The following is a 27,106-nucleotide window of genomic DNA, read 5'->3' as shown; positions in this document are numbered from 1 at the left end:
GGATCTGCTTTTCTTTTCCTTGCCTCTTCACAGCCTCTAAATCCATCCAGTGCCTGCCTCCAGTGTTACTTTTAAAATGTCATTTTGAATGGCAGAGAAAAAGGAACAGAAGAAAAGCTCAGATAAATTGGCAATTCTTTACTCTATTGATGTTCAGAATAGTGGCAGAAAAACCCACGAGCACAGCTAGGTGTTTCATCTCCAGGCTTTGAAAAGACTGGCGCTATACCTGCTTTCATGACTAGAAGATAACGGCCAGAAGGGCAAATTTAGGTTTTGCAAGCCCTTAATTGAACTTTTCTTGCTGGTCATAGGAGAAGAATTTCTTTGTGAGCCCGCTTTTATAGAAATACTTGAAAAAAGATTTGAGAGTTTGTTCCTAGTGGAGGTAACATATGTTTGCTCGAGTTTTAAATATTTGTTCGATTTATTAGTGTATCAAAGGTTAAGCTCCCCATTTGAGCTCAAGCTGCTCTTCGTTTCTTTTCCTGTTTATTCAGCCAGTTATATATTACTCAATCGCCGTTACAGATTTACCGTTTTCTCTTCCCTGCTCTCTTTCTTTTCTGTCAGGCTGTTTGCATAACAGTAAATATAATAAAGGCTAAATGAGTCATATGTAGTTTTAATAGTTCTGAATATCATTCAAGTTTTTTGATTTTTCTTTTGGTAGCAAACCTGTTTTTCTCATTTGATACTTTATCTAATAGCAACCTTTCCACAAAGTATCTGCTTATTACAGAGGCATGTTGCACATGACATGCCAAATTTGAATTTAGTGTTAACACTATTTATTTCACAAGTCCAAGTTCTTAACCTCCTTAGAAGCAATGCTGTTGGAAGTGATTTTCCTCCACTTCCTTCCCCCCCCCGCTTCCCGTTTTTAAGAAGATATAGTACTTCTGGCACAGCATAATGTGGTATAAAAGATCATTTGTGTAAGAATACATTTTGATAATTCCTTAATAATAATAACCTTTATGCAAATTTATGGCATAATGTATTTTTTATCCTCTGTTGTCTGCTAGGATTCTGAGCTCTAGGCTGTTTTCCTAGCAGTGGGGCAAATCTTATGCCTAGAGAGGAGCTAACTGGTTTTGCTGGATGGCATAAAGTGACGTGGAGTCAGTGGTGATCTGTGCTCAAGAGTTAGTATTTCATGTGTGTTAAGTGACCTTGAAAAGGTCATTGTAATGGTAGTTATGGTTTGGTTTTTAAGGGCAATGAACAAATTTTTGCTTTTTTAGAAAATTAATTATAAATTTGAAACTTATGCTACAGAAATCTATCCTGAAGTTGGTGCCCCTTTAATATAGGGAGGGCCACAATTAAAAACATGCCTGTGCCATACAGATTTGTGTTTGTTGCCTCTGAATCCCCCCTTTTTCTCCTAATAGGAGAAAACATTGCGTGAATTATGGCTTGAATATACAGTCTCTTCTGTTTTCAAGACTGCCAGTGCCATGGGGACAGACAATCAGACGGGCAAGTGTCTGTTCCAAATGGTCTGCAGGGAACTGAAGGATTCATTTGCTGCTTTCTTGCATTCAGTGTGTACCAGACGTCCGAAGATTCCATTTAGCTTTCACCTTACTGTCATGGTTACAGTCCCAGTCCTGTGATTTATTTCTCTCTAGGATAAGACTCTTTTTAAAAATTATTTTCTTTAGAACTCTGAGGCTATTAGGGAGGGATTCAACACGTCCCATTGATTAGGAAAAACTTTTTTTCTAGCAAGAGCTTTGAAAACATACCTTGATTCCTGGGATGCCTCATATTTATGGTCCAATTCCCTTATGGAAGGGGATGGAAAAACAGGTATTCTATGTTTTTTTTTCTTTCACTGTAGCAGTCATCTAAATGTGGGCACAAATAAGAAAATGTCTGCAGAGAGTTTGTTGCTTGTTGGATCCTCACTGAGTGAAGTCATAGAGATGATCTTCAAAATTCAGTTTATTAATCATATCACCTGTAGCATCACTACTGGCGTATCAGTCGGTGGGTATATCAGTTGTACAAGGTCTTTTTGTTTTTACGAGAACCCTTTTCTCTGTTCTTCATTTCTAGTACCATCTCTTATGTAACATTTTAAAAATACCAGAAATAATTTGCAGTGTTGATCTCCTTTCAGGCTTGAGAATTTGTATAGAAAGTACACAGTGAAATATCTCATTATCACAAAAGATTTCAAAGATTTTCTTGGTTGTTCCTCCACCTGGAAATTGGAGTTGAAATGTACTTCTGTACATTTATTCTTTTGTAACTATTGAACTTGCTGCTAGATATATCTGTACAATATAAATGCTGAAGCTTCCCTGGATAGCTAAGTGGATGAGTGTGAAACCTGAAAGCTCACATTTATCTGCAGAGCAGATGCAGCAAATATTTTTTCCTTCATTTTGTCCTACAGGTATCATAAGCCCGGCTTGAAGGGATAACCTTCCAAGAATGGATAGTGCTTGCCTCTCATTGATCCATACCTTGATCTTAATATCCAGCTGGTGCTTTTATAGTAGAAATAATGATAGAGACTGTGTATCAAACAGTGATATTGATCTAGAGATGAAAGCCTAGTATCAAGGCTGATAGGCACATTGTATAGATGCCATGAGGCTTGTATAGCAAGTACTTGAGCTGCTTAATTTTAAGGATAAATATCCTTAAAATATTTTAAGGATAGATAAGAATACTAGAGTACATCAAAAGTAACCTCTTCAGCAGCACTACTTCTAACTCAAATTTTGTGTAGACATCTGAATCACAAGAACAAAGCAGTGCAGAGGGTGTTCTGCCACATGAGTAGCATAACTTTAAATTTCTTGAACTGGAACTTTAAGTGACTGGAAAAAAATCTATATATTTTTAAAGTACTTGTTAGAAATGTGTATATAGAGAGCTGGGATGCAGCAAACAGCAATGAAAGGTGATTAAGAAGTAATGTAGATAGTTACAGGTGATGATTTCACTTCTGTTTGCTGAGTGCAGTAGTGTTTGGGGGGGGGGAACTCTAGAAGCTTATAAATCAATTAGATTTTTCTGCTTTTGAGAATTTTTTTTTCCCTCTTTGGGAAGAGCTCCAATTCATTGGGCAGTCTGAAGCAAAGGACTTTCAGTCCTTTCTTTTCTGTCAACTTCAGAGTTGAAGACAGGATGAGAATGAGTGAATCCAAGATGAGAAAGATAAGTCTCTCTGAAAATTAGAAAAATAGATGACTGTGTTGTGGTATGAAATAAATATAATTTTAAAGATATGTTGGCGGGTGGACTTACCATGAAGTACTGCAAAATACTGAGATGTTTTCTTCCAGTAACCCATGTACATATGCTGTTGTATGTGTGTAAGTATCATTCGACTGACTGTAATGGATATCATGCGATGTTTCCTCATAATGATGAACAGATAACTTCAAAACACAGGAGTTCTGTCCTTTGTTAATAACACCCAGGACATCAGGACTCACCACATACAGTAGGATGTCTGGAAGAACTTTTTTTTTTTATTGTGAGTGAACAGATGACAAATATCAGATTGTAGACAGAATAAAGCTTTGTGCTTCATATGCACAAAATGTAAATCCTGAGCTCACCAGCTCTGCTGTACTGGTGGTAGTATGGGTGGGAAGAGCACTCCTGCTTGAGCTTTTTCATTTTGGTCTATCACAAGGTTAAGCAGAGTTATGCAGGCTTGACAGCAGCTTTGTAACTACTATAATGCAAGAAGCCATGTATTCCAGAGTTCCCAGGCTAAGGGAAAAATATGCCACATGGGTATGTCAAAGCTATCATTAGTATTCAGATTAAGAACAATATAAATGAAAATCGAGCTACTTCTAAGTAAAGGAAAGAGAAATATCATCCATAAAATGCAGATGAAAGTGACACTATTGTAAATTACTCAATTTTTCATGTCTTTGATTGTGTAACTATCAAATCCCAAATTGGGAGCTCCATCTTGCAAACTAATTTAAAATGTGGATTACTGAATACCTATGTCTTACAAAATACCCTTTTTTTTTTTTTTTTTTAAAGGGGAGTGTGTATGCATATGCCCTGAAATATATAGCTTTGATTTTTATAAAAGGTAAAACCTTTCTTTTTAGTGACTTACCTTGATAACTTGCATCATTTCATGGACTACAGCAAGAATCAGACAATGATGCTGCAGTTGTCATCGAGCGTTTTCCTAGCAAGTAGTGCTTGATCTTGAGGATATGCAGTAGTGATGCTGTGAAACTGTAACCCCAAAGACAGAAATGAATAAACAGCAGGAAAGATGGTATTTTTCTCTGCTTATTGTACAAGACAAATTTATTCTGTGAGTATTAAAGATGAGTAGTACTGAACTGGGAAGCTTGCAGAAGAAATTAGTGGCTTAAATATCTTGTCTGTGTTGCTGATGTATCATTCTGAACGGAACATATGAACACACAGAGCAGATGATGTGCAAGGTGTTGCAGCTGTCTGCTACTGCTGCATAGCAGTGGCGCAGCATTATTGTAATAATCAAGAAAATGTTATAACAACTGCTTTGAGTGCAAAATCAAAAGCAAGAAAAGTTCTAGAAGAAGCTTTATTGAAGTGGCCTTTTTTCCTCTCATAAGGTGATCTCAACAGAGCTAGTTTCTTTACTGACTTTGAGTGAAAAATTTAAAAAGTGCTGCTTGTAGTTGTGGCATATCATTTTGTGAAGTTTGGTATCAAAAAAATAAAATCTCTGCCCTTCACAGAAACACGCGTTCTTTGTGATGCCAGAACAAACTTAAAGTTTGCTTAGTAAACTTAAATCTATCTGTTGTGCAGTAGAAAGTTTTTATTCTGCTACGTTGAATGAAATTTTTCAGTACCTGAGAGCTGAGCAGTTGCAGGTGAGTCCCCTTCTGGCCTTTCGCATCTTATGTGATTGCCATGGAAAACCTGAGAGATGGTCCTGATGAGGTTAGAGCCAAAATAATGTCACTGAAAGGACTATCAAGCCGTCTTTGTGTACTGTCTCATGTAATTGTGTTGAAGGATGGAAGTTAAGTACTGTAAACATTAATACTCTTTGAAAACAGGACTTGAAGAGGCGGTTGTTTGTACTGTAGCCTTTGGTTATGTAGCAGATAATTTCCTCTCTTTCTCCAGTTTTTGGGGAAAGTGTTCATTATTGAGATGACGTGCTGGCAATAACTGGAATATCCAGGTCACTGTAAGTTCAAGTATTTCTCATTATTATAATGTGCCCTTTTCTAGTTGCTCATAGTTAAAAATACACTGCTTGTAGTTTTCTGACAGGCTTTTTATTTTTTTAACTGGCTTTCATTATTATTTTTAAATATAACATCAAATAGATGTGCTTTATTTATTTACTGTACCCAGATCTTTATTTTAAAATGGGCTTCCACACATTCAGATCATTGACACTATTGTTTTTTTTGCAAGCAGGAAATATGTTGAGATACAGCAACGAAACTTTGGTATGTAGAAGTGGGTTGTGAAGCACATAAAATGTTGACTTTATGGCCTTGCTTTTGATTTAAAAGGACACACTGCTTTTTCTTAACAAAATGATGAAATCTTATGTCTGCATTTTTGCTGAAAGAGCTTGAACATCCCTCTGGCTGCCTTTTTCCAGGGCTAGGAAGGATCAGCAGACAAAGGTTTATTTTCTTCTACTTTGTTTTGAGCAGTTGATTAGACAGATCTGACATTCGAACTGTTGGAGATTAGCAGGTAGCTGGTGAGTTTAGCTGGTGAGAAACAGCGGGGGGAGCATGGCCCATCAGGGAGGTCGGCAGGTTTGCAGTGGCTGGTGCAGAGAGAAGTCTGTCAGCTGGTGGGGCTGAGACCTGGGGAAACAGGGGAAGCAGCGAGTACCTGCCCTGTATGGGATGCTGCCACACAGTTTCCAGAGGAGTTTTGTTGACCTGTGTCCTTATTTGGAGTCAATTTCTATTTTAACTCCCTTTCTGGATGTTGTAGCTAAATAAGCTGTATGCTGATTCTTCCTGCAGCTTTCCTTTACTTCTGTAGTAGCCAAGAAAATAAAGAGTATGTTTTGGTTGTTCTAACTCCTTCTGATGTTTACTTTGAAAATTAGATTAGAATAAGTCTGCTTAGCTCCTAGCACATCTGGAAGCCATATGAAAATGAAAGACACTGAATGAGGCCATTTGCTGAGCACCTTTTTTCTGACCTCTGAACTGTTAGTTTGATTAGAATTTATTCTCTTCATTATGGTTGCGTTTTGTCTTTCTTAATTTTAAGAGTTCTCTTCTTCTCAGGAGGAAAAATTAGCTTAACAACTCACTCTCTTTTTATTAACAAAATCATTAAAAGAAAGCCTAATTGCTTTCCCAGAACCTGGTAGAGGTGAAGAGGCAAGAGAGAACTGGGCTGCTGTTTGTTGATGAATCTTTATGATGGAAAAGAGTTTGAAATGATGCCATAGAGTTGGAGTTACTTGGATAATGCTGGTTTTATGATTCTTGGCATTTGAATAAAACTGTGTGGAGGATGCCTCTGAGAGGAAGCAGCTGCAGCAGCTTCTTGCAGGCTGCAGAGTGCAAAAGAGGAGGGGAGGGATTGCAGGTTGCAAGTGCTGCTGCAAGTGGACTTCCTGCAGCCTGTCGCTTGCTGCTTTTGATTTACACCTACATACATAATAACATTGATGTTAATTCCCCTAACTGCTCAGTACCAGCTCTGGGACCATGGGGGTGCAGGACTTCATCCACCACCAGTCAGGCAGCCTTTCTTCTGAGAAGGCAGAGACACCAGAGAAGAAGAAAAAATATCTGTAAGGCCAAATGTGACTTGCTTGGGGTGAGAAAGAGAGAGAGATGAGAGAATGGGTGAAAAATAAAGAAACAGAAAACTTGAGAATGGGAATACCTCTCACTTAATAAGAGATTGTCCACAGACATTACACTGACTTTTTGACATACTTGGAGGTTTTTCCTCCTCTGAGCGGGGCAAGAAATGCAAGCGTAACTCACCATAAAGAAACTGAAGGTCTCTTAGGGATGGGTAGGGTACATATGCCACCCTTCATTGGTGTAAGGGGAGAGTCAGCCTCGCCAGGCTGCCTAAACCCACGTGTGTGCACACTGCTATGTGTAGTGTCATCTGCCCAGCTATCACACCCGAATTCTGTCTACTATTTTTCCAGCTCTAGCTCTCTGCAGTGCAAGCTGGACGTTGTAAATAAGGCTGCGTTTTACTGATGCAGACCACGCATTTACTGATGTGTTCATTTTGGATTAAGCACTCTCTGTAGTGATAGTGGAGTTTCAGCAATGAAATAGCATTTGTCTGCTTAATGGAAAACAGAGTCCACTAGCATTTGCAGATAAATCTTACTGTATTGTGTAGTCTTCAGGGATTAAATTCTAAGTTCAGTTGTAGTAAATATCTGAAGTCACCTAAAGATGTAAGGATGAATATGTAGGGTGAGAAGCAGTAATGCTTTGCTTTGGGTATGGATTTTTACTTTATTTCTTACTACTAATGTGTTAGTGGTTTTTATGTTTATATAGTTTTTTATAGTTGTATTGGTATTGATGTTCTTTTTGGTAGTTATATGGAAGCTAAACTCATACAACAAAACAAAAAAAACTAAGTGGGGAGGAGTAAAAAGCAGTTTGATTCATACTTTTTGCAACACTCACATAACCCAGAAACAACGCAGGCATGTTGCTGTAGAAATCAACGTTAAGTGTGCAGCTCACACCCTGTGTGCAGAGGGAGGTGTACACCAAAACTAATTTGGAACATGAGCAGAGAGGAGGCGTAGAAGTTGATGATGAATCTTCATTGTGTGTGTTTAGATGTTTGGGAGTACTCCTGAGGAGCCTGGAGAGGCTGTGAATAGTTAATTATTCAGCTCGGAGTTCTGAAGTTCAAAACTCCAAGTTCTTTCAGAAACAGCTCAGTCATGTGAAGTTTCATTACAAAGTCGTCTGTTGCAATGCTGTTCTGGACCTTGTTTGTTCTTTGTTGTAAGTGACTTTAAACTTCATTTTGTCAAGGAAGATGTATGTTTCTAACTGTTGTATTCTCAATCTTTTGGGTTAATTCTGTAGAATAACTCCAGAAGTTAACGTATTTGGTTGTTTTTAAAGTAAACAAACTTTGGTACAACTCCAAGGATCTAAATTGCAAGCATATTTTTGGAAACTTGCTATATTATGTTTTTAAATATCCATATACAGTACATATATACAATATACATGTGTATTTTAGCTTTTAGTGTGTGTGACTTCATTCTAGTCTTTAAAATAAAAAATGTTTATAAGAAATGAAAAAGTTTTCATGAGGTAATGCATGTCCACTGTATTGGATGTTTTCTCATCTAATGATGCAAGTCTTGATTGTAGTATCTTTTCATTGTAATTATATACATGAAATGTAAAAACTGATTTGAATAGAAAGGCATGTTGTAGAAATAAGTCCTGTATTCAGAATTTGCTGTAACATAAACAGATTAAGAGGTGCAGAACAACGTGTTGCTTTCGGACCATTAGGTGTGTTTTTGGTGGTGGTGTTTTTTTTGGTTTTTTTTTTTTCAGGTTTGCAAAGGATTGTGTGTGTGTGAAATAAGACAGGAAAGAATAGTAAGAAAATAAAGATAGAAAATCTATCTTCCTCTTTTGGTGAGAGGAAAATGTGAAAGCATATTGTGACTGAAATGTCAAGAAGTATTACAACATGGTAGGATTGGTAATACTGGTATTTTATTACCGTATAGAAATAAATAGACCTAGAGCTAGTAGGATTTGTTTAAAGGATTTGAATAATCAAAAGAAAAAATTGGGGAAGAGAAGTGTGATTATTCCTCTGTCTGTCCTATAGATTAGACATATAGCCAGTGCAATTTGGCTACATACTGTGTAGTACAGTGTTTTTGTTTAGACTAATCCAGTAAATCTGTTTGGAGAATGCTCAAGAAAAGTCTTGCCTTTGTGTACTATAAAGGAGAGGAAAAAGTCATTCAATTAACTTGACTCTTAATTTTTATATATCTATTTCAGAAGAAAAGCTAAAGCACCTCCTCCTCCATCTGAACCCAAACCCATTGCTGTTTGTCCATTTGATGACACAGAATCAGTCAACCTCATCATGGAACAGAAAGAGAATGTAATCGATAAAGACATTGAACTGTCAGTGGTCCTGCCAGGAGATGTGATCAAATATACTACAGTTAACGGGAGGTATGATACACAGTATGATACTTTGGTTTAAATTTTCCTTCCTACTCAAGTTTACTTTGACCTTCATCCACTTTTAACCACTCAGTAAAATACACAAGTTGTGAATTCTTTCTAGTCACTGCAGATCTCTAGGAAGAATACTGGTTTGTGTGATACATGGAGTTTTCAGATACTGTGAAAGTGTCTGTGTTAGACCTTAAAGATGAGTTCTGCTTCCTACTCAGCTACAAAGTCAAGCATTTGCTCAGTACTACTACCTATAGACTACCATGAGTCTTAAAAAAAGGTATTATCATTTCAGACAAAATCTATAATTCTTCTAAGAAAGCTTTTAGCTACAGCTTTGCATTTTTTTAATCAAATATGTTTTGCTGAAGCTAGTTTTAATTTGAAATGCTTACTTCAGTCTCGTAATTGGCAATATAGATTGTGAGCGTAACTCCCTAGTGTCCTTTAGTTCAGAAAGACTTAGAAATCGACTGAAATCATAAATCCTGGGACTTACAATAGTGTATAAATTATCACAGTGGGTTTACTAAGGAAGTACTACTCAAACACAGCAATGGTTCAGAACAGTTAGGATGCCAGTTTGTACAGACTTTTTTTTTTGCACTGGGTAAAGTAAACGTAGCTACATCCGCCTCACATCTTAATGAGAGATAACGGGTTTTGTAGCTCAAGTCCATTTGCATGCTTTGTCATTTGCTAGAGTTGATGAGGTCACTTTCTAGATATAAAATACCAGCTTGTGGTGGAGGTTGCATTATTATTATTATTATTATTATTATTATTATTATTTTTTTTTTTTTTTTTTTTTTTTTCTTCCAGACTGCATCTCATTTTTCAGGATAAATTAAATCTGAGGTCATATTTCTTAAAACAAATGTTCTGAAATAATTGGTTACTACTATGATGCTTCATAAAGTGCTCTTGCTAGCATGTTTACAGCAAGGAGTATTTCTGGCTGTCAGAATTGTGCATTCCGACAGGTTTCTCCTTTTTCTTTTTCAGTCCTTTTGTCCATGCTTGTGAGTACCATGTACTCTATATCTTGCTTTGCTTAGAACAAAGTGCCACAAAGCAATGTTGCATATATCCTCACTCAGACAAATTACCTTGTGTGTAATTATATTTTCTGTATGAGATTTTTGAATCTTCTCCTTGGTTTTAAATACAACACAGGACTTAGATTTTTCTGCAGCCAAAGAGAATCAAAAATAACTTCACAAACTTTTTTATCTAGCAGCTTGGTTGTTTTAAGTGTGTTTTCCCACAAGAAAGAAATGCAGTTTGAGAAAGATTTCTCTGAATGCAGTAAATAGTTTCAATTATACTTGTCAGTAGATTAATTTAGTTTTCAACAGCCAGTATAATAATGACATTTATTTTATTTGGAAATGGTGCATCAAATAATTTTTGCAGGGTAGCATGGCTTTACAGTTTCAGACACGTTTCAGACAGACCTTAGCTTTGCTGAATTTCCTTAGAGCCCTTTGAGTTTCCATTTGATCCGTTCTCGAGTATTTTCAGTCATTAGGGTATTCTTAGCAAACTGTTGGTTTACTCCGTGTAGCCAATGAATAGCCAGCTTTGTAGTGTTGCCCTACTTTTCAAAATCTATTGTACTTATATTTGTTGGTAACAAATTCAGGGGTTTTCCTGGTTGTTTTTTTTATTTGTTTATTTGTTCTTAATCAAAACAAGTGTCTTTTTTAGAGAACAGCTTTAATAAACACTTTTGCAAGGAAGGCCAGAGATCTATAGATTTAAGTAATCAGAGATTTATAGAAAACCAAACTGCCTGTGAGTAATTTTTTTCTTATTATCTTTCACCTGTGGCTGATAACAGGATTTTGTCTGTTCAGTTGTGTTTACCATCAGTCTCATGATGGTAAGACCTCACCTCTAACATTTGATCATGTAAGAATGACAACTTTCTTAATGTAGCTAAATTTTGTCCCTCATTTTTGGAGCAGCATGTAGAAACTTGTTGCATTTTTTTCTTTTAAACACTTGATCCAGTATTTTTTATAATTTTCTTAGTAAAAGAAATTTTACATGTTCTGGAGAATGTGATCTAGCATCTTCCAGTTGAGCAAGACGTTTTAGGAAGTACCAATAGAAAGCAAATTTGCAGAGAATAGCTGTTTTCGTGTACTAATTTGCATTTGCTGTTTACGAACAGCTACATTTCTCATTTACCTGTCTGTTGCTTTTTGTGACTGGTTAGGGTGAGGGCTTGCGCTTGTCACTGGGCTGCATTTCCACAGGACAGCTTTCTGTGATCTTTGCTTGTGAATTCTTGTCCTGATCATCCTCAGCATTTGTACCTTTCTCCTACAACCAAAGGCCAGAGGAAGGGCATCTTTTAAGGATATTTGGGTTATTTAAAAAAAAATCAAAACCAACAAAAAACACCTGAAAAGTGGTAATGAATAACTTCCAGTAGCAACCTCTCTGGCTAATAGCATATTCAAGAAGTACTGGCTACTGTCTTCTCTGGCTCCCTCTTGCCATGCTGTCCTGCCTCCAGTGAAATGCAGAAACAGGATAATTCACATTTACAGCTCCTTTTCCTTTCTTATTAAGGTGAGATGGATGCAGTTGCTTTATTATGGGTTAGAAGGAAGGGAAACAGAGTAGTTCTTCCTTCTAATCAGAGCAGGCTGTGATATATGAGAGATCTGAAATAAATTCTGTCCTTTAGCAGTGTGTAGATGAAAGAACAGGTGTTCTTTTGTTTTGTTTTTCCAGTGCTTAGTGTATTTCTCATGGTATTCCTCAGGGTGATATCTATCTCCTAGATGAGGGCATGGGAGTTCATTACATTCTTCTATAATTCTTCAGACTATTTGGTAGCTGTTTTTTGACACCTTCTAGAGCATCATTTCTGCATGGTTTTTGGTTTTATTTTTCCTCCTGCTTTAGTCTCCTGAGGCAAGTGTTCTCTTCTGCCATTTAACCAAGCAGAAACTTTCCCCAGGGGAAGGAAAAAAAAAAAGTAACTGGAAGGTCAGCATGTGCACCAGGGAGTCCAGCCCAGCTGCCACAAATTAGGAGACAGTTTGCTTATGGGATGCATGGCCTGTTCTTTAAGTACAAGTGTAAATGGATTATGTTCTAGGGTTAATTAAAGGGCCCACAATAATTTCCAAGCTTCAGTCATTCTTAATTCTTTTTACAGATCTGTATCATATGAAAAGTCTGTTTTAACTTCCTACTTAATGTATAAATGTATTCACAATCTTTATATCATCTAGGATTCTGCTTAGGTTGATGCTTTGTAGATGCTATCTCCACATTTTGTTATGCTACCAGAATACTTCCATCTGTTATGTGATTACATCTAGAATTTAAGATTTCTGATAAAGCCATACTAGCCAAACCCTGTATTAATTTTCACTTAGACACTTCAGTATTCTTTTCAACACAGCATTTGACTGCTTCACAGACTTTTAAATTATTTTTGTAATATCCTTGTGAAACACAGTAGATGATAGATTTCCATATTTGTAGCTGTAACTGCAAGTTGCGGAGGATGTCAAAATGAAATGGTCCTTACAGATTATTGTCCTGTTCTTAGAATAAATAAATAGGAATGACCAGTTCCACTGATATCACAATCTTGTAACCTGTTTAATTGCTGTAATATACAAAGTTACTGTATTCTCCTTACCTCCAGTCTGTGTAACACTTCTATGATACTTCTGTTTAAATGCAGGTTTAGGCTGAATATTCCCAATTGCTTCTGGAATTTATTTACTGTCTTAATATGCTGTTTTGCGTATTTTTCATTGCATTGTGAGACAAAAGGACATACAGTTAGTGATCATAAATGAAAAATTCAGTTTGACTTGCTTCATTGTGAAAAGGACATCTGTTGCATTACATAGAGCTTCTCAAGAAATGGCATTCAGCTACTGCACTGTGATTTAGTTTCTTCCCCTTCAGCTGTGCTAAACACCTGGCTCTTGTTTGATCCCTAAATCTGTAAAAGGTGACTTCCTCAAACTTCATTTCATCTGCTTCCTCCAAATTGCTTATGCTCACTCAGAATTTCTGAGAATAAAGTTTCTTGTAACCTCAAAGTAGATACCAAAATCTTGGGAAAGAGACTGTTCTTAATGAATAGCAGGGCATTTGTCACCACTGATAGAGTTTCCATTAAATATTCAATGAGGTTGCTTGTCCACACCTCCCTAGTGGCCTCAGGAAACACATCACCCAAGCAAAAACGTCCTGCTCTATTCTAGCGTTCGGTATACTTCTGTGCAAGCTGGTTCATTTTCTTTAGTGGTGGTGGTTGTTTTTTAGTGTTAAATGTTTAGTATCATGCTTTGTTTTACAGCTTATTTAATTGCTACTATGGCTGTTTTACAGGAAACCGATGATGGACTTGCTGATCTTTCTCTGTGCACAGTATCATTTAAATCCCTCAAGTTATACCATAGAGTTGGTATCGGCAGAAAATAGCCAGATAAAATTCAAACCTAATACACCAGTGGGGATGCTTGAAGTGGAAAAGGTGATTTTAAAGCCAAAACAAATGGATAAGAAGAAACCTGTTCCTGTTATACCAGAGGTAAGAACTAAAATAATAATGTATTGACAAATAATAATCGTTGTATTTAACAAGTTGAGTTGGCAGCTCAGCCTCATTTCAGCTTTCCCTGTTGTATCTCATCCTCTTAGCATGCACCCATGTGAAAAGCTTGGCTCTATGTTCCAGACAGCCTCTTCTTGAGAGTAAAAATATATATTAATTTGCTGCATCAAGCATCTTTGCTACCAAAAGAAAGAAACATTACAGTATCATTTGAAATCCTATGGCCTTAGTGTCCTGATGTATTCTGAAGGTGAAGTGTGGCTGAATATAGCCTTCTGCAAATTGAAAATCAACTCATAATATCTGTCTTGCTGTGTGTGGTTTGTGCATATGCATACTGTACTTTTTTGTTACTCTGCTCTTTTTCTTTTTAACACATACCCTTAAGAAGATAAGGGCTTTTAGAAATACTAAAGCCATTTTTGGGAGTTGCCTAAATCTTTCCTTCTTCCATTGTAAACTTGCTGTATAAAAGAATGCTGTGTTTGTTTTGTTGTTTTTTAATTTATCTAAAGCACTTAAACAAGGCTGGGGGAGCCCTTCAGCTGCCCTTTTACCTTTGTCCTATGCCCACACATAGACACCTATGGCTCATTTGTTGTCTTCTCTAGCTACCTAATGTAACCTAGTAGGGCATCCTAGTCCAAGTGTGTACCCTGCTGGACAGACAACTGACAGATGCTAAGGGTGGAGCAGGCTATTTCATGGGTCCTCTCCTTAGGTAGAAGGGAATTGCAAATGAATTCTTAGTTTCTCTTGTAATCTTGCTAAATGTGTAACATTAAAGCTGACACTAATGGGAATTCCTGTGATTACTGTAAGGCTGTTATGAAAATGCCAGTTGTTTCAGAATTTGTGCAGGATATTTATTTGAAATTCTCTTCTCTTTAGCAAACAGTAAGGGTAGTGATAAACTACAAGAAGACACAGAAGACAGTAGTAAGAGTTAGTCCGCATTCACCCCTTCAAGAACTCATACCAATTATCTGTAGTAAATGTGAGTTTGATCCTTTGCAAACTGTGTTGCTGAAGAATTACCAGTCTCAAGAAGCTCTTGATGTGACAAAATCTCTTAATGACCTTGGACTAAGGGAATTATATGCCATGGATATCAGTCGAGGTAAGATAACTTTTGTAAATTGATCTCATAAAAAAGATAGCTACTCAGTATTTCAGTAAAGTATACTTTTTGCTTTGGTGTGAGTAGTTTTTTGGTAGTGGTGTTTTTGTTTTTAACATGTGAAAAAATTAATTTCAAGCAATTTGGTATGTATTTCACTGATCTTCCACAAAATTCAAACTTAAAGTGTAGCTATAACTCTATTAAGAAATGTTATATGAAGGTTTTATTTTTTAACAAAGTGTTAGGTAACAGCAAAGGTGGCTCAGTACAAAGCAACATTTAAAAACAATTGCTTTCCTACTCCTGCCCCTTCTCAAAAAGACCAATAATTCTGTACTTCCCGTAGCTCATAGAAGCCGCATAGGATCATGATGAGCTGAGAAGAATAGAAACACCATAGATACATGGTTTTGCTTTAAAATTCTGAAATATTAGACTATTGTGATAATGCTTTCCTGTGTAATATTTGTATTTGTTAATTTCATACGTAGATTGAGAAGGAGTAATAATTATCTTTGTAACTATGGTCAAGCAGGGGTGCTGTTAGCTAACTTGCCTATATTTGTGCAGACATCCTATCGTGGTTTTAACTTTAGCTGTAAGCCTATCTCTATAATGAAAGGCTTAATACACTGTGATTAAAAATTCTATACAATGTGTTTTGTTTAATTTCAGACATTTTTCACAGGAAATTTTTGCCCCAGTATTGAATGTACTAATAACAGACTCATTGCTATTCTGGACCACTGTTCTATTTTTGTCCTTTGTTTTCTTTTCTGCTCTAACTGTGCGCCCTTAGATATGATAACCTTATCCTTTGGTTTCAAAAGTTCTCTCAACTGCTTCACAAAGGGCAATTATCTTGAACAATCAAAGAATGTCAGGTTTGGAAAATATGCTCTTTTCCCATGGAGAAAACAAAAATGAATTATTTTTTATCACTGATTTTTTTTTCTTGCCTAAACACGTTATTTGGACTGCATGCAACCATAGTGAATTATCATTTATTATCTGGCTACTGCTGTCCTCCACAGACTGGCAGAGCTGCCTTTTGCACAGAGTGAACCATTTGTCATTTGAATCAAGTAACAACCAAAAATCTATAGGAGAGAATACAAGGGAATACACACTTTCTGCAAGACTATGCCCAACTAGGAACTCTAGATGTGCTACAGTTCATTCAATGCAAACTAGTTCACAGTTTCCATTTTGTAGACAACTTCTAAGCTCTGAATTTTCAGCTTTCTTCATGAAAGTAAACAGTGAGATGTGCCATATAACAGACTATAAATTTAAATTGTATTTTACTAAGATTATATTTTCATTATACATTCTTTTTCCATTTTCCAAGTTATGGACAATCCAAAATTTATAGAGCAAACTATTTTATATTCTAGTTTCTTTGTCTTTAGAAGTGTAAATGGAACCTCTATCTGAGATTCCAGTCTGTGATTGCATGTCTTCAGGCTCACTCTTACATGGTATTTTAGCATTGGGTGGTAAAGGTACATATTCTTTTTCTTCAGTTGTTTTTCCTAACGTTGATGTTTCAGCTTGGCTTTCTGTGTTTGTAACTTCTAACTACATCCTTGATTCAGACTGAGACTTTGTCTTTTTTGTCTTTCTGTAGCCACATCACCAGTCAATTTAAACTTACCATCTTTGCAAGGTAGGCTTTACTGAAATCTGCAGTGAAACTTACATGATATTACCATCCTCTTCTATTATAACATCTGCTTAACTGTAACAGGAGCAATTATCTCTGTACTATCATAAATGCATATTAAGAAAAGTTAATACACAAATTGATATACCTAGCTGTATATAAAGTATTTCTGTATGGTTTTACTTTGATTAATTAAATTTATAGTCATGCTTATATTGATCCTAGTCCCAAAGTGGTCTTGCTGCTGCTTTCTGTTGGTTATTGCATTTGCATTCAATGAGATTTCTTTAAGAAAATTAAATCTAGTGAAAATTAGAGACACAACATCTATATTTACAAATTGTCTGCATGAGTTAAGACCATGTAAGGAAGATAACTTCTGCAAGATACAGTTATCTTTACCATGACTGCATGCCAGTTGTGCATGCAGCACTTATCAGGTCTTTCAGTGATGTTTCTCCATAGTCATACCATGTGCATGCTTGTACCTGACCTGCCCCACTTCACACTTTGCTATGTATTTAAGCTGTTGTGAATTGTGAACTGAAGAAGTCTCTTCAGACTGATGCTCTTTTCTCTCCTATGGCCTTTGTCATATGAACCATAACACATGACAAGTAGGATGGGTTGGGTTAAGTGCTGGGGGTATTAATAGCAGCTGAAACTCAGCTATTCTGAGCTCAGAGAAAGAGGGGTGAATACTGATGGTAGGAAACCTGTTCATTTTACAGCTTTTAGGAAACCTATTAATGTAAGTGATTTATGGTGCGCTTCGTATATCCTTCCAGAAGGCTTATGACAGACGGTGGAAAAAGTAAGAATACGGGAGAAATAATCTGTGCAATAAATAACATCTAGAACTATTGTTTCCTATTTTAGATGCCTACCAAATGTCTGAAAACTCAGAAGCTCTAAAAGAGAAAGAAAACAAAGGTTTTTTCAGCTTTTTTCAGCGAAGCAAGAAAAAAAGAGAACAAGTAAGATGTAACTTGATATAAGCAAAACTTCTATAAACTTATTTACATTGAGCTGTCATTACTGTTGATTGTTTTCTGGAAAGTAACTTATTTTTTGTCTTTCCCGTAAATCCGAAGGCTGCCAGTGCCCCAGCAACTCCAATAATGAGCAAGCCAAGGCCAACATTTATCACAAGATCCAACACTGTTAGCAAGCAGTATGACTCAAACACTTTGCCGTCTGAAATGCCAAAGAAGCGGAGAGCTCCTTTACCACCTATGCCAAATTCTCAGAGTGCCCCCCAGGAACTTGCACAAGCCCAAGCCAGACCAGCATCTGATACTGTGAAATCTAACAGCCTTGACAGGAATGAACAGGTTAGTTACATTTGCTTCACTTCTTTTAAAGCGAGAAGTTTTGAGAGAGTAACCTTGATAGCCTTGTTACTTTAGGCCTCAGCTGATATATGAATGGTAAATAAAAGTGAAGTGCTTTTAAAAAATTGAGTTTGAAAATAACTTGGAAGATGCATTTCTTCTAGTCTTTGTCATGTATGTGAAGTAGTTGCTGTATTTTGGAAATGGAAAATCAACTTCTTATGTAAGTTGTGAGGATCTTTTTGGTCTTTTGGATGAGTAGCCTTTACATATTTAAATATTGGAACATTGCCTTACTTTGCTGTGTCTTGTAATTGATGTTTTAGTTTAATGTGTCACTTTTAATGTTTCAGTTATATATGATAAAGAGTAGTTTATTACATTAATAGAAAAAGAGGAAATCCTGGAAATGAATCTTAAGATTCTTGTGCTTCCAGCAAGTTAAAGCAAAGTTTTATTTTAATGAAACAGGGATGTACTTGATTGAAGCTTTGAGGTGCTGGATATATATTTAAGTTACCCATATACACAGAACTGCACATATACACAGCACTGCAGATTCTGCCAACAGAAGTTGGGAAAACAGTTGATGCATTGTGCAAGGTATTTCCAATATTGTCAATTGTGAATTCCAAATAAAGATCAAGGTTAAAATTGTCATTACAAATTGAAACTTTTTACAAATTTCATATTTTGATTTGAATCCAGACTCTAAAGGTGGTCTTTAATAAATGAGGTTATTGGTGTGCTAAAAAGATAAAATGCAGAACTAAATGAAATTCCAGGCTGAGGGATTAATTTTGTGTTAGATTTAGATGAGAAATTTCAAACTGTGACTGCCTATATCTTTATATGTTGATTTGCTCTTTCATTGATGCACAGAACCACAAGAGAGCACTGTTTAACAGAAGTTCTGAATTTGTATATTGTGTCCTGCTGAAAAGCTTTCTTATTAAGAGACAAAGATTTCTTTCTGTATTTTAATAAAAGGAACTTTGGAGAAAAAAAAAAAAAAACATGATTCTTTTTTTTTTACTTCATCATGTTTGTCTTTTAATTGAATTCAAACTTTTTGAAAATAAGTTATTAATGTCAACATACTTTAAATGATTAATATCCTATTATGTCTAACAGTAATCTATGACTGCTGGGCCAGGATCTGTCACTCAACAAAATTGCTTAGTTTTATTATTTTATACTGACATTTCTTATTCATCTAAAGTAATTTGACTGAAGTTGAATAACTCTTTAAAAAAAAAAAAAAAAAAAAGGACAGAAGTCCATATAGAAAATATACACAAAAATTTAACTTTAATCAATGTTATACTATTTTTTCTATAACTGTGAAGCTTTTGGCTTGTGTTTTTTTGTTTTTGTTTTTCTTTTGAGATTATTCCTGTTTAATTCTGATTTGATTGCACAGTAGTTTGTCAGATAATACAGAGCTTGGGACCTAAATGTGAGTTAGCATTTGCTGCACAATTTGAATTGGATTAATTTGTGTAAAATATTTTGTCCTTTTTAATATCTGTTTTCCATTAAATATCATCTAGTGAATTAATTTGGACTGCAATAGTACATATTGCTTAACTTGATCAGGGACCACTTAGGAAGTACCTAATGGGAGACTTCCTTGGAGGACAAAGCTGCTCTGGAGCAGTGCTGAGAGATTTTCAGAGACAGCCTCCCTGCAGCATAAAAGTGGACCATTCTCCTATGTGGGAAATGGAGAACGCATAAAAATAAACTATCCTGTTTAAACAGAGAGCTGCTGGTAGAGCTCAAGTGCAAAAATGCGATGGATGGAAAGGGGACAGAACAATTCCTAAAGAGCTTAGGTCAGAAAGGCTTATTGGACGTACCTAGATGTAGACAGGAATGTAAAGGCAAGCCTGAAGCTTGGAATGACAAGAGGTTTCAAGAATAATATGAAGGCTTGTATGTTAGTAGAAAGCACAAGTACAAGGCCGAGGGACAGGATCACTTATCTCCACTTTGACACGGTTGTCAGCAATGCTGATGGCTGATGGTTTTTTTTCTTTTTTCTTTTTTTAACAAGTTGGTAAGGTATGGATTAGACAGAAGAAACTCAAGATAGGATGAAAACCTGCTAAACACCTCAAATGGTTAATGGTTCAGCCAGATTGGTGTGGTGCAGCTCCTGAGGAGCTCATAGTATGTCTAATACTGTTAAATATCATTATAAACAACCCAGATGATGCAGTTGAATGCACTCTCAACAAACTTGTAGTTGACACCAAACTGGGAGGAGAGAGATAGGTATGCCAGAAGAACCACCATTCAGGGAGATCACAACCATCTGGAATTAAGTCTCAGATAGGATCTAATCACACTGTTCTGATGCTCAGAAGGTATTATAAGGAATGTAGGAGATATTCTGTTGCTTAGGTGGCAGGATGAGGGCCTACAGGCATTAGTTGCTTCAGAGAAAGTTCCATTCAGGTATAAGAAGAAAATTCTCCATTGTGAAAACAATTTAATGTTGGAATAGGTTTTTCAGAGAAGTGATAAAAGGTCCCTTACTGGAAATAATGAAGATGTGCCTTGGCAGGTTCCTGCAATAATCTAATCTAAGATCCTGCTTTCAACAGAGGGTTGGACTGAATGATGTCCAGAGGTCCTATCCCACCTAGACTTTTCTGTTTCACATGGGTGAATGAGAGTCTTGATTTTCGAAACCATGTGTGCATAATTGGGAGGACAGAAAAAATCTGATAGGCCTACCTGACTAACATAAACCCACCAAAAGATACTTGTTTGGCTGTGAGATTGAGAGCTACCTGAGTAATGTTGGCAAGGGGAAGGTTTGGAAGCTTGTTTTTCTTAGAGCTTCCACTGAAGTTTCTAAAACAAACAAAAAGGAACCTCTGGCTTCTGGTTGCATTTAACTGTAAAATAAAGGACAGTTCCCTTAAAAATATAAAGTGTTAGGTGAGAGAGAATGTAAAATTGTTTTATTTAAATAAAATGTCATCTGTAGGATTTGCAGCTTTATAAATGAAATTGGGCACTATTTAACTGCACGGTAAGAATTAGTCTGTAGTTCATGAATTTATATCCTAAATACAGAATTTGAGATGAGGTGTAAGCTTTGGAGAATAAAGTCAGTTTTGATAGTTGCACAGCATTTTTCAGCTGTAGCATGTGCACCAATAGTTTCTTAAGCTTAAGTGGCCAGATAATACCATTTTAGTCCAACTCATTTGTCAGTAATGCAGCATGTACAATGGTCACACTAGACTACAATTATTTCATTGTAAAAAATATAGAAATTTGCTCTTGTATTCCCCATTGTTGAAAATGTGCATCCTGCTGCTGTAATTTAAAGTGGTTGCTCTTTAGACTGACTGGTGTGTTTGCTAGGCTCTTTAGTGTGTCTGGGGGTTTTATTGTTACTTTTCATGGGAGTTTTACAGTGTCCTGTTATATGAATTTACAAAACTTAAAATGTAATTTTTTTAAGGGGTTACTTTTTATCTGCTTCTATATTATTCAAAGCATTTAATTGCAAATCGTATTGCTTTTAAGAATGCCTTAGTTCTGAAGCCTTCAGTTTATTTGGCAAACTGGATACATACCTCAGTTCTTTTCTGGACCAGGATGACCTTCCGCGTGTGCCTTATTATGGACAAAACTCCTTTGTAACGTCCACAAGGAAGACAAAGTGAAATGTCAATTTTGCCTGGATAAACTGTTTGGCTGGTTTTGACACAAACATGCCAAAGTAGTAACATCAGACAACAGTGAAACGAGCCAACTTTAAGGGAACAGTGTTCTCACTGTTGTCTTTCTTCAAATTCACAGTGTATTGTAGTCCAATTTCTCACAATATGAAAAAAGGTTTAACATTTACCTCCTACAGCTTCATCCCTTCCCTTAAGAAAGAAACTGCTTTCTCTTTGTATGAGCAGTTACATTCTGGTTGGGTTCTTTTTTGTCTTAATTTCAGAATGATGATGGAATTAGGTTTTGAAGATAGATAGTTCCTATTATTAGGTGAGAAATTAGTATGATGGCTGTGAGGGTGTGGCTTTTACAAGTTTATTTTTAGCATGATTTGTTTATTCTTTGAAAGATGCAGAAGATGACTTGTACAGTTTAAATATCGCGTTTGTCCAGTAAATTTCTACATTAAATCAGATGGAAAATTCCTCACTTATTTGTTAGTTCTAATTTTGGGCAAGATGGCTCTTGCCAGAAGTGCATTTAGAGCTAGTAAGTTTAAAAACACTTGAAAGTGGAGAGGACTCTCAAGGGTTTTCGGAAAGTGGTAATGTATAATGCCACTTACATACATATACATACATATATATATGTGTGTGTGTGTGTATATATATATATACACACACGTATGCATGTATACGTATATATCCTTATGTATATATCCTTAGTTTTTGTAGAAGTAGATGCAGTTTTCCAGTTCTGATATTTCTTTAAAAGAAAAGCATTTGATTATATCCAAAATGCCACTGCCATTGTTCTTCTGAATGCTTTATTTATAAAAACTAGACTATGATACCTTCATATCTTTTCTTCATGAATGTTTGTCTCCATACGTTGTTTTCAGTTTTTGTAAAGAAGTGTACATAAACTGTGCTTTGGTCGGAACAATTAAATAGAGATTTTTAGTCAAAACACCTACAGTTTAAAATGATGGATTGAACTTCTCAAGTGTAGAAATACAGCTTGCTTTTATTTATTCAACCGTAACTCCCAAAGAAATTGAAATTTCTGGTCTACCCCTTAGAAAAGCAAGAGAAGATGGAAGAAAAGAGGGGGGTTAGGAAGCAACTAAACCATAAAGTGTTTCTGAAAAAGATGTATTAGTCACTGTCATGGATCAACTTGGAAGATTGCTGAGAAGGATGAGTTCCATACTTCAGAAGTTACACCAGAGGCTCAGTTGCCTGAGCTCTTTGAAGGAGAAGTCGGGCAATGGTACAGTGAGCACCATGGTGAACCTGGGGGGCTCTTGAATAGAGCCTGCGTTACCTGTGGGATGAAATATTCAGCACTGCCTGGTGGCTCTCACTGAAGTTTGAGTGAAGATTATTTGATACCATTCTGATAAAATTCAGAATTGATGGCGGACACTACGTGCATCGTATTTTCCAATATACCAGGTGTATAACCTTCTTCACTTTTTTTTTCCTTTTTTGTACTAGCAAGGAAACAATTTAGAGAAGTTGTACATGATTTAGAAAAAATTGTAGAAGAGAATAGTAGTACTGTGTTTGGAGACAGAATACTATCAGCTGATTTTTTCTCAATATTTTATGTCCTTTCTTTCCAAATGGCCAGAGGTACATTGTTTTCTCCATAGTACTTCGGCTAAATTGAGGTATTTTCAGGAGCTTAAGTCATGTAACAGAAATTGAGTGGATTAGGCGTTGTAAGAGCAAATACAATGCTTTTCTGGGTGTGTGGGTTTGTTTGTTTTCCGCTATTAAAATTGTATGCTTGCATAAAGGGGAAAAAAAGAAATACTAACAGCGTGGTTAGCAGTGTGCTTTGCTATCCTGTTCCACTGCAGAGCCTCTGTTACACTTAGTTATCTGTGGACTAAAAGAGGTACTGGTGATATGAAAATATGTATATAGTGACCCTCTTTGTGAAGTACGCACACTGAAATGCTCCACTACATTTTTTCCCAAATACCAGTGTTTTTTCTTCCATTCCAGATGTAAAATTGCTGTGGCTTAATTAACAACCTTTTTGCTGTTTTGAAATGCTTAGAAGGGTCCAGCACCACATCTGCTATAGCTTACAGAGGCTGGAACTTGGGAATCACTAGTCCCTGTAACTGTCAGCTTGGGCTGGTGTGGGATTTGGTGCTGTACATATCTGTCTGTAGGCATCTGAGGCTAAAAAGCTTTGTGTTCCCACTTGTTTGTTCCAGGATGGGGAAGGATTACAGTGTGAAAAGTGGAACTTCTGCATATGTTGTGGAAGTTACAGCAAAAGTGTTTGCTCTTGTTTCTGAACAACCACAGTTAATTATTTCAGGGATTCTAACATGAATTTTAATTTAAGTGCAACTGGTAAAGCACTGGTTATTATTGGCAGTTGGTATGACACATGAACACCCAGATGTATATTCCAAAACTTTGTCAGATATGTCTTAATAACATTATTTTTTTTCCATCTGTTTAAAGTACTATTTTCACATTACAGCCTTTGTTAGGATTTGAAAGCTCTTAATATTCATATGTTGAATAATTCCTGAGAAAATCTGTTCAACACTTGAACCTTAACTGGAACATTTAGTACTTTCTCAAAATCTCTTTGCAAATCGTTTGTTTCTTTGGATGCAAAGGGCGGTAGAAAGGCTTATAAAAATCTTCTAGTAGCATTTGTGCTCTTACTCTGAGAACATTATTCCCCCCCCCTACACACACTCTCTTTCTGTGCAGGGGGGAACTCTGGTGACATCTGTTTAGCTGAGCAAGTATGCGCAGAACTCCGTGCCAGCCAAGTCAGCTGAGGGAGTCTGTGCAAAGCAGATGAGGGTGCAGACCTTTGAACAGAGAAGCAGTGTCTCTGTGCAGAATGGAAAGGAGAAAAATGGAACTGCCCAGCAGCGACAAGGAAGACGATTTAACGATTTAAAAAAAAAATCAACCTCATCTGTGGAAGTAATATTTTATTTGACATTCCATCCTGCAAAAATTCAGATGCTGAATACTATTAATTCACTTTCTTTTAAAACTGTTTGGGAACTGTGAATGAGAAACTATTAATGTGTAAAGTGATTTTGTTGTGTTAAGTTTTAATCCAGGATCTGAGTTGTCAAAAAGTATTCGAGCATGCAAGTATTTTTAATTAGGAGTGGAGTGGTATGTCCATATCTTCTACTGTTTGTAAGAACATTTCACCTTGTGCTTTGTTTTTCTCCTTAAACACGGAGCCTCCCTTTCCTCTAAAAGGTGTTAGTTACTTGCTTTGGCATTAAAATCACTGGTAGAAGAATTGTGTGAACATTTTGGACATTGGTGCTCCTTGCAGTGCAAGAAGAGTATCTAAGGGATCTGTCGCACCTGACACTGAGGTGGGACGCAACATAACAGATGACCGAGTATCCCCAGGGTAGCTTGGGATGCTTTTCACTATACCCCATCATTCATTCAGGTATTCTGCTGAGAACTAACAGGTGCTGCCAAGCACTGCTTCACAGACAACTTGTGCTAATATCTTTTCTCTTGTAATTTTCTTGATAGTTTTAATTATGTAGAACCAAATACTCTAGCTTTTTGTCTTTAATATCCTTCTTGCTGTAAGATGTATATTTCTTTTTCAGTGGTAGCCTGACAGAGAAGTATTTTATTCCCTGGATATTAGCACGATCAACAGTTCTGTTCTCAGTGATGTTTTTGAAAGTTTCATCAGTGAAACAGAGAATTGTAGGTGTATTTACATCACCTCTGTTACCTGATGGTCTGCTTTGTGAAGTGGTATAGTTAATTAAAGCACAAAAAATCTCTGAAGATGATCCCCACATCTATTTCCTGTGTGGATCCCTTTAGCAAACAATGAACATTGTCGCTGGATTCTATTATATTGTTGAGTAGACTAGATCATAATTACTACAGAAATAGGCAGCTGTGTCCAGTGCCAAAATACGCTTTACTGCTAGGGTGCTGAATGTCATCATTCAAATAGATTTTGAAATTAAAAGTTTCTTCAGCATAAGGCAAACTGCAGTTCAGAGCGGCAGGCAATTTTACAGTTGCTATCTTTTGGAGTTGGAATATTATATATATATATATATATACACATATACATACATATATATATACATATTATACATATATACATATATATATATGTGTATATATATGTGTGTATACAAACACACATATATATATATGTATGTATGTATGTATGCATATTAATTTAAAATGCAATTGGGCTGTTATATCATATGAACTGTATTCATCCGGTATTCTATCAGGTAACCTGTGTCCATTTTTTAAATGCTTTTGATTATTTGTGAATTAAGCTCTTGTCTTCTGCTACAATAATATGAGAGCATTATTGCAATTTAGCATCAGTGGGCATTAGAATTATTGTTGTTACACTTTATTACAATTAAATATGAATAGCTATTGTAAGACAGTTGTCCTTTCCAATATAAATTTTCAAGGATGGCATTAGAAGAATTTCTATAAAAATCCAAGTACTTCAAGTAGAGAAGCAAAATCCTAATCATTATATATGCAATCCAATTAGGAATGTTGTTGAAGGAAACGTGTCATGTCATTTCAGTTGCCTGTAGCTGAAGCTTTTTTCCACAGTGATTTTAGCTACTTTTAGAAAAGATTTATTTGGGTTTTGTAGAATGGCCTTAGGGCATAAAGAATATGAATTCTGTTACTACATGTAACAACCAATTTACTGCTGTGTCTTGGACCTCTGTGAATATATTCAATTACTCTAGAAACTATATAGTTTTTAATTTTAAGAATTAAGATGAGAAACATAATATATCTGGTAATAGGTAGACACTCTCTCCTGCATGAATATATATTATAAATACTTACGGAGAATAATTACTAGAGCTATTTTGTTGGCTTTAATTGCTAATAATCTTTTTCCTGCCCTGTCTCCCTTCTTAGGCCCCTCCAGGATTAGTAAGAAAAGGTTCTCTGCCACTCAGTGACACTGCTTCTGTGAACTCTTTACGGAGGATGAAGCGCAAAGCACCCTCACCACCCTCTAGAACACCAGAAGATCAAAGTGAAAGCAGTAATGAGACTGGTAATCTTTTTATACTCTTTAATTGGGAGGCAACAGAAAATATGGCAATTTGGCTAAACATGAAAGAAATACCACCCTATGAGATAAGGACTTAAAGTAAAGGTTCTGTTTGCCAAACATCTTCAGATTATAGGGATTGGTAATGCTACTTTGAGATTGGCCCCTCAAAGAAAGGCAAGTTTTAGGGCATGAAGATCAGGAAATAAGAAATAATATAAAGCTAGTTATAGTTAGAGGGAGATTAATAGACTACATAATGAGAAAAATAATTTAGAGGAAGGGTTTTATATAATTATAATTCCTCTGATCAAAAACTAAGTTCTCTCAGGTTGAAAAATACCTAACAGTTGATATTAAAGTATCTGAGAAATGTGTCAAGCAGTGGTTGCTTAAGAGAAGGTATATTTC

The 27,106-nt window shown here is 36.1% G+C and overlaps 1 protein-coding gene across 7 annotated transcripts in view; it reads left to right on the top strand.

Moving 5' to 3' along the window:
• Nucleotides 1-27,106, top strand: part of COBLL1 (cordon-bleu WH2 repeat protein like 1) — an 82,434-nt gene that overhangs the window by 37,231 nt on the left and 18,097 nt on the right. For 2 of the 7 annotated variants that reach the window (XM_068685612.1, XM_068685609.1), the window contains exons 2-9: nt 6,677-6,778; nt 9,012-9,191; nt 13,572-13,773; nt 14,689-14,917; nt 16,551-16,589; nt 17,466-17,563; nt 17,681-17,920; nt 26,557-26,698. In XM_068685612.1, the coding sequence (XP_068541713.1) occupies nt 6,677-6,778; nt 9,012-9,191; nt 13,572-13,773; nt 14,689-14,917; nt 16,551-16,589; nt 17,466-17,563; nt 17,681-17,920; nt 26,557-26,698 (1,232 nt within the window). Of the gene's footprint in view, nt 1-6,676; nt 6,779-7,799; nt 7,980-8,558; nt 8,692-9,011; nt 9,192-13,571; nt 13,774-14,688; nt 14,918-16,550; nt 16,590-17,465; nt 17,564-17,680; nt 17,921-26,556; nt 26,699-27,106 lie in introns of those variants that run through there. The other 5 variants (XM_068685616.1, XM_068685613.1, XM_068685614.1 and 2 more) reach the window with 4 other exon arrangements.

The sequence above is a fragment of the Anas acuta genome, chromosome 6 (genome assembly GCF_963932015.1).
Source record: "Anas acuta chromosome 6, bAnaAcu1.1, whole genome shotgun sequence".
Lineage (NCBI taxonomy): Eukaryota > Metazoa > Chordata > Aves > Anseriformes > Anatidae > Anas > Anas acuta.
Note: the sequence above shows the minus strand (reverse complement) of the source record. Positions and strands in the feature narration are given on the sequence as shown.